The sequence below is a fragment of the Arachis hypogaea genome, chromosome 13, assembly GCF_003086295.3.
Source record: "Arachis hypogaea cultivar Tifrunner chromosome 13, arahy.Tifrunner.gnm2.J5K5, whole genome shotgun sequence".
Lineage (NCBI taxonomy): Eukaryota > Viridiplantae > Streptophyta > Magnoliopsida > Fabales > Fabaceae > Arachis > Arachis hypogaea.
The window spans coordinates 3,882,670-3,888,669 of NC_092048.1; the positions used below are offsets into that span (position 1 = coordinate 3,882,670).

At 27.9% G+C, this 6,000-nt stretch overlaps 1 protein-coding gene across 1 annotated transcript; it reads right to left on the reverse strand.

The window, feature by feature from the left end:
- Positions 1–1,363: 1,363 nt before the first annotated feature.
- On the reverse strand, positions 1,364–3,024 carry LOC112736558 (dof zinc finger protein DOF2.1). The gene is made up of 2 exons (XM_025786062.2): positions 2,682–3,024; positions 1,364–2,515 (listed from the first exon to the last, which is right to left on the reverse strand). Exons 1-2 carry the CDS (start codon positions 2,712–2,714, stop codon positions 1,631–1,633), a joined length of 918 nt encoding a protein of 305 aa, XP_025641847.1. The 5' UTR covers positions 2,715–3,024; the 3' UTR covers positions 1,364–1,630.
- Between the last annotated feature and the right edge of the window lie 2,976 nt (positions 3,025–6,000).

Below are 6,000 nucleotides of genomic sequence, written 5' to 3' on the forward strand. Positions count from 1 at the left end.
TTTGGTCTGCCAAGTGACAAAAATCCTTGCCGAAGTTGCCGCATTTTGATATAATACGAGTGTAAAGTAATTTTATATGTGTAAATAATTACGTAATATCATATCAATAAAGATAACTATTTTTTATATATACTGTATGAATAGTTATTCAAAGAGTTAATACTCAATTTGAACTTATACGCGAGTTTCAATTTAGTTTCTGAGGTTTCAATTGCCTCTATTTAGTCCCCAAAGTTTATAAATGTGCTTCATATTAGCCCCTGAGACGATTTTTAGTATAAAAACGTTAATGGAGCGTTGTTATAGACTATCAGATGTCGCGTTAAAACTTGTAAAATGATGTAATTTTGGTTTTGGAATTTAAATAGCTCAAAAACGGTATCATATCACTTATTTTGTTAGGTAAAATTTTAATAAACACTACTTACGATGTTGTTTTTAGGTTATTTGAGTGTCAAAACTAAAACAACATCATTTTACAAGGTTTAGTGTTGCATCCGGCTGTTCACGACAGTGTTCCGTTAACGTTTGTACGTTGAAAATTGTTTCAACGACTAAATGAGTTATGTTCACAAAATTTGAGGACTAAATAAAGGCAATTAAAACTTTAGGAACTAAATTGTGGTTTGTATGCAAGTTCAGAGACCAAATTAAGTATTATCTCGTTATTCAAATAAAAAATATAACTGTACAACTGTATAAAATATTTTACAATACCATATATCAAAATTAAATTCAATTAACACTAAAATTCTTACCTAGAATTTTATAGTTGAATTTAATAATACATTTTCAGTATGGTATATAACTAGTCAGTAACAAAACTAAAGTACAAAACATGTTCCAAGAATCTACCTGATGAATGAAAGAATATAAGATGCAATCAATGGTGGCAGAATATCTTGAAACCATAACTAATCTATGAACCTGAAAATTTGATTCTAGGTGTTCAGAATTCAGAGAGTTGTTTCAGGGCTGCACATAATTTAAAAATAAAAAACCATGAAACATCACTCTCATTCCCTCAAATCTCTCTCTCTCTCTCCATCTGTCAAAATTAGGAAATGATGCTTCATCTACTTCTCTCCAACTTCATTGACTTGGTTACCAATTACTACCATACAAACCTCAAATTTCATCTCTCTATTCATCAATGAAAAAAAAATAGCACACAATTTTTGACAAATTGCTTAGGAAAACTAAAGAGAAGGGGGAGACAAAATGAATCATATTAATATTATTAACATGATTCAATTCAACACTCTTAAGGATGAAAATCTTATAAGACTTTTACTTTGATATTTTGCTCAAACATGAGAGGAATTTATCATTTAATAAGCAAATAATTAAACTCCATTAAGCATGGCATACAAATCTAGAATTTCATTAGTCTATTCACCAATTAAAAAAAAAAAGAAAGATAATAACACAAAAGTTTTGACATTTGCTTAAAAAAATATTAGAAACAAACAAGAAATAAATAAAACCTAGAAAGAAGGAAAAAAAAAAAAAAGGTGATTCAAGTGAATCAAATTCCTATTAATCAACCCAACACTCTTAACACTAATTGATACTTTAAAGAAGAAATTAAAGGGTAGCAATTAATTAATTAAACTCCATTGTTGTTGTTCTACATTAGGGGAGTATTGAGAAGTCCATGCCAAGATAATGGAGTAGTGAGAGGACCATTACCATTCCAACTTGCTCTTGATAAATCAATATCTCCAAGCATGTTTGTATCTCCATTGATCTGCCATGGAAAACCCCACAAAACCTTATTATTATTATTGTTATTACTATTGCAATTATAACTAACATTGCAGAGTTCTTGCTTTGTGGTTGTGACAGTAACTGCTTGAGTTGTTTCAACACTCATTTCTTGCTCATAAGGAAGCATAATCTCATTATAAACCTCACCCATGTCCCCATTTCCACCATAGTACAAATCACTATGCATGGTGTTGCTGTTGAATCCATTGCTCCTAAGTGCATCCAAGAATCCTTGTTGTTGTTGTTGTGTTGTGGTGTTGGTGTTAGTGTTAGTGTGGTTCACCAACATTGAGAGATCATGGTGGTCATCAAGACCAAGATGCACACCACCTGTTTGTTTTTGGAGCCTAGCCAATGCAAGTGTGAATTCAGAGTCATATGACAATGGAGGGAGAGAATTCATGAGAGGGTTATGATCTGGGTTAAAGGGTAATTGATCTTGAGCTCTCTTTGATGAAGAAGAACATGATCTTTTGTTCTTTCTGCAGCCTCCACCTACTGGAACATTCCTCAATGTTCCTCCTTTTGTCCAGTACCTTCTGCAAGATTTGCAGAAGTACCTTGGCTGTGAGAGACTGTAGTTGTTGTAGTAACAGAACTTTGTGTTTGTTGAATCACATCTTGGACATTTCAATGCTTGTTCTGGTTGTGGCCTTGGCTTCTTCTCTTGTTGTTGTTGTTCTTGTTTTGTGCAACCCAACATCATGCTTTCTAGTGACTGATTGTTATTATTATTTCCCATTTGCTGAAACAAACAAATAAAAATCAATTACTGAGTTTTATGATTAAGATCAACGGCTAAAATTACTGGAACACGAGTGTTTCTGTTATACAATTAATAAATATAAGAACAAGAGAAACATGTGATGATTGGAACACATGAAATGGTACATATATGTCTCATCACTCACCTGCTGGTTCTGTTGTCCACTAGAAGGATCCATCCATATAAAATTTAAAGCTTATGGAGTCTAATTAATAAGACAACTCTGGATTGAAATTAGAGATATAGAGAGTGTTCTTAATTTTGGGTGTATGTGTTTTTGAAGTAGTAAAAGAAGAGAAAAAGGGGAAAGAGTAGAGGTTGGAGAAGAGAAGTAAAGAGATGGTTTAGCTAGGAAGTCATGCAAAGTGGAGATAATAGAAAGCACATCTCAAGTGTTCTTATATGTAAATAAAGCAAGGAGGCATAGGAAAATGCCAATCCCAAGAGTGAGAAAGAGGAGGGAGATTTTTTTTTTTTTTTTGTATAATAAATATTTGATTATTTCATGTTAAAGTATATATATGTTTTTTAATTTTGTCAAAAATTTTAAAAATATTTATAAATTTTAATTTGTTTTAATTTTGTTCAAAATTTTTTTATTTGTATTAAATGTACCTCTAACAGTTAAATTTTCAAGAAATTTAAGAACAACTCAACAATAATTTTATATAAACAATTTTCGACACAAATAAACTAGATACAATTCTGTCACTATTTTTCAATTATTAAATATTATTACTGGATTGATTATAAATTTTTTAAAAACTTATATGTCATGGATAAATTTAATATGAATAAAAAAATTTAAGACAAAATTAAAATAAATTAAAATTTAAACATTTTTAATAAATTTTCTAGACAAAATATACATTACTCATTAATTAATTTTGGATTTTTGTTTTTCACTCAGTCTGCCGATGAGTATTTTTAATTTAAATTAATCTTCACTGAAATTTTGAATTATAAAAAGTAAAATGAAAATAAATAGAAATAATTTGTGGATGAAGATGGCTTGCACGCAGAGAAGGAATAATAGGAAGGAAAGGGAAAATGGAGTGAGAGTGAGAGAGAGTGTGTTTGTTGCTTTCAGCAATCAGCAGTGAGCACCACCCACCCAATTCAGATTTCAGAATTCTGCAACGGTTTCATACAACAAACACTAGTCTCAGTCTCTGACAACTCCTGTGGGACCCACATTCTCGCGTGGATTCAACTATTCGTGGACCCCACACTCATTCCTTCCCCTTTCAGTCCCCACACTTCCACCTCCTTTTTTTCTTTATTTTATTTTCTTTCGTATTAAAAATTTATTTATAATTATTTTTATATAAAATTAATATTCGAAAATTATTAAAAATTTTGATAGATTTGATTAAATTATTATCTAATAATTATTAATTATTAATTTTATATAAAAATAATTGTATTAATTTTTTTCTTTTTTTATACTTTAATTTCTCTCTTTTACCTTCGCATACAAAAAAAAATCTATTTTTACTACATCTTTTAATCTAATATATCAAATACTAATTAATCATAATTCTAAATTTTATTTAAAAATTTATTATTCATCAGTATTTATAAAATAAAATTTAAATTTTTTATATATATTTAAATAAATTAATAAATTAATTTAAAAAATGTTATTCTTTTAATCTTTAAACACTATAAATTTCATCTTTTTTGATAAAATATAATTAAAAATAAATAAAAAAGAAGGCTACAAGCTAAAATTGTACATTCAAAAGAATCTAAGAAATTATTTTAAAGTTGGGTTTGACTACAAGTCTTAATAAATGATCCCATATGCATAATTCCGACTTTTTCTTTAAAAATAGACATGGAAAGGGTAAAAAATCCTCTGAAGATAGTTGAAAAAGGCCAAATCACACTTGCATTGTTCTATTAACGTTCGCTATTAATTTAGTATTACAAAATTTAGTTGCTGATAAAAAAATTTTAAATATACTATTAAAAAAATAATTTTTGAATTATTTAAAAATATAATAAAATAATTAATAATTATTATATTTTTGTAAATAATAAAAAAATTTATATTTAACAAATGATTTATTTATTAATTTAAACTTTTGTAAAAATATTTAAAAGTTAGAAAAAAATAAAATTTAATATTTAGATTTTTTTTTTTTTTAAATTATGATTATTTACAATAACTTTTTTTTTTAATTTCGTAAATGGATGACACTAAATTTTACGTTGTAAATATATGATAAACTAATACACGCAAGAGAAAAAAAATGCGTCATCACATAAATTTGATGTGATTCAACTTATATTAATTTTTGATAAAAAGAAAATTGTAGTCTCGGGTTTCGGGATTCGGTCATCACCTAATACTAGAAGGACGAGGGAATTTATTTCACAATTTGTAAATTTGATTCATAATCTAAACATCAATATTAGGTTGTCACCTAATACTTATATTTAATTGTGTACTAATAGTTGAGAGAGAGAGAGAGAGAGAGAGAGAGAGAGAGAGAGAGAGAGAGAGAGAGAGAGAGAGAGAGAGAGAGAGAGAGAGAGAGAGAGAGAGAGAGAGAGAGAGAGAGAGAGAGAACCCTTTTATTTGATGGTATTGATATGCAAATTCAAATTTAAACTTACACCCAATTAATCATATCAATTTGTAATATTAGTTACTATTTTTTGCTTGGAATATGGCCATATGCAATAAAATAAATGTCTTTTTTCAAAACAATAATGTTATATGTGTTGTAAAATAAATAACTAAGAAAGATAAATATAAAATAAAAAAATATAAATAAAAAATTATAATATTAATATAATTAGCTCAATAAAAATTATTTATATATGTATTTACTTTTATATATATATATATATATATATATATATATATAAAGTGAGAGAGATATATAATTAAAGTGAGAGAAAGAAATATTGCTCTGCGAAGGAAGGGAGAGAATTATTGTTGTATTTTTTTCAGAGGCCTAAGCCTCTATTTATATGCGTACATTATGACACTTTTTCAAATTACATTAAATTAGGTCATTCTTGATAAACTAAGCTTTATGGGAAATAGACAACCACATCAGTTATTATCACAACACTCCTCTTTAGATGACTATTTAATATTATGCCTCATTAAAACTTTACTAAAGAAAAATCCAATGAATAAAACTTTAGTAAAGAAAAAAGAGTACAAAATTTTTTATGATAGAGACTGCCTCATTAAAATCCTTGTCAAGAAAAATTCAATGGAAAAAAACCTGACCAAGGAAAAAAGAGTACAGTCTCCCCCTCTTGTCGACGTTATTTAATATCTCGAAATCGACACATCCCAATCTGATGTACTAATATTTCAAAAGAGGATTTTTGGAGTGACTTTGTAAATAAATGTGCCAGATTATCACTTGACCGGATTTGTTAGACATTAATTGTCCATTGATTTTGAAGATCATGAGTGAAGAAAAATTTGGGAGAAA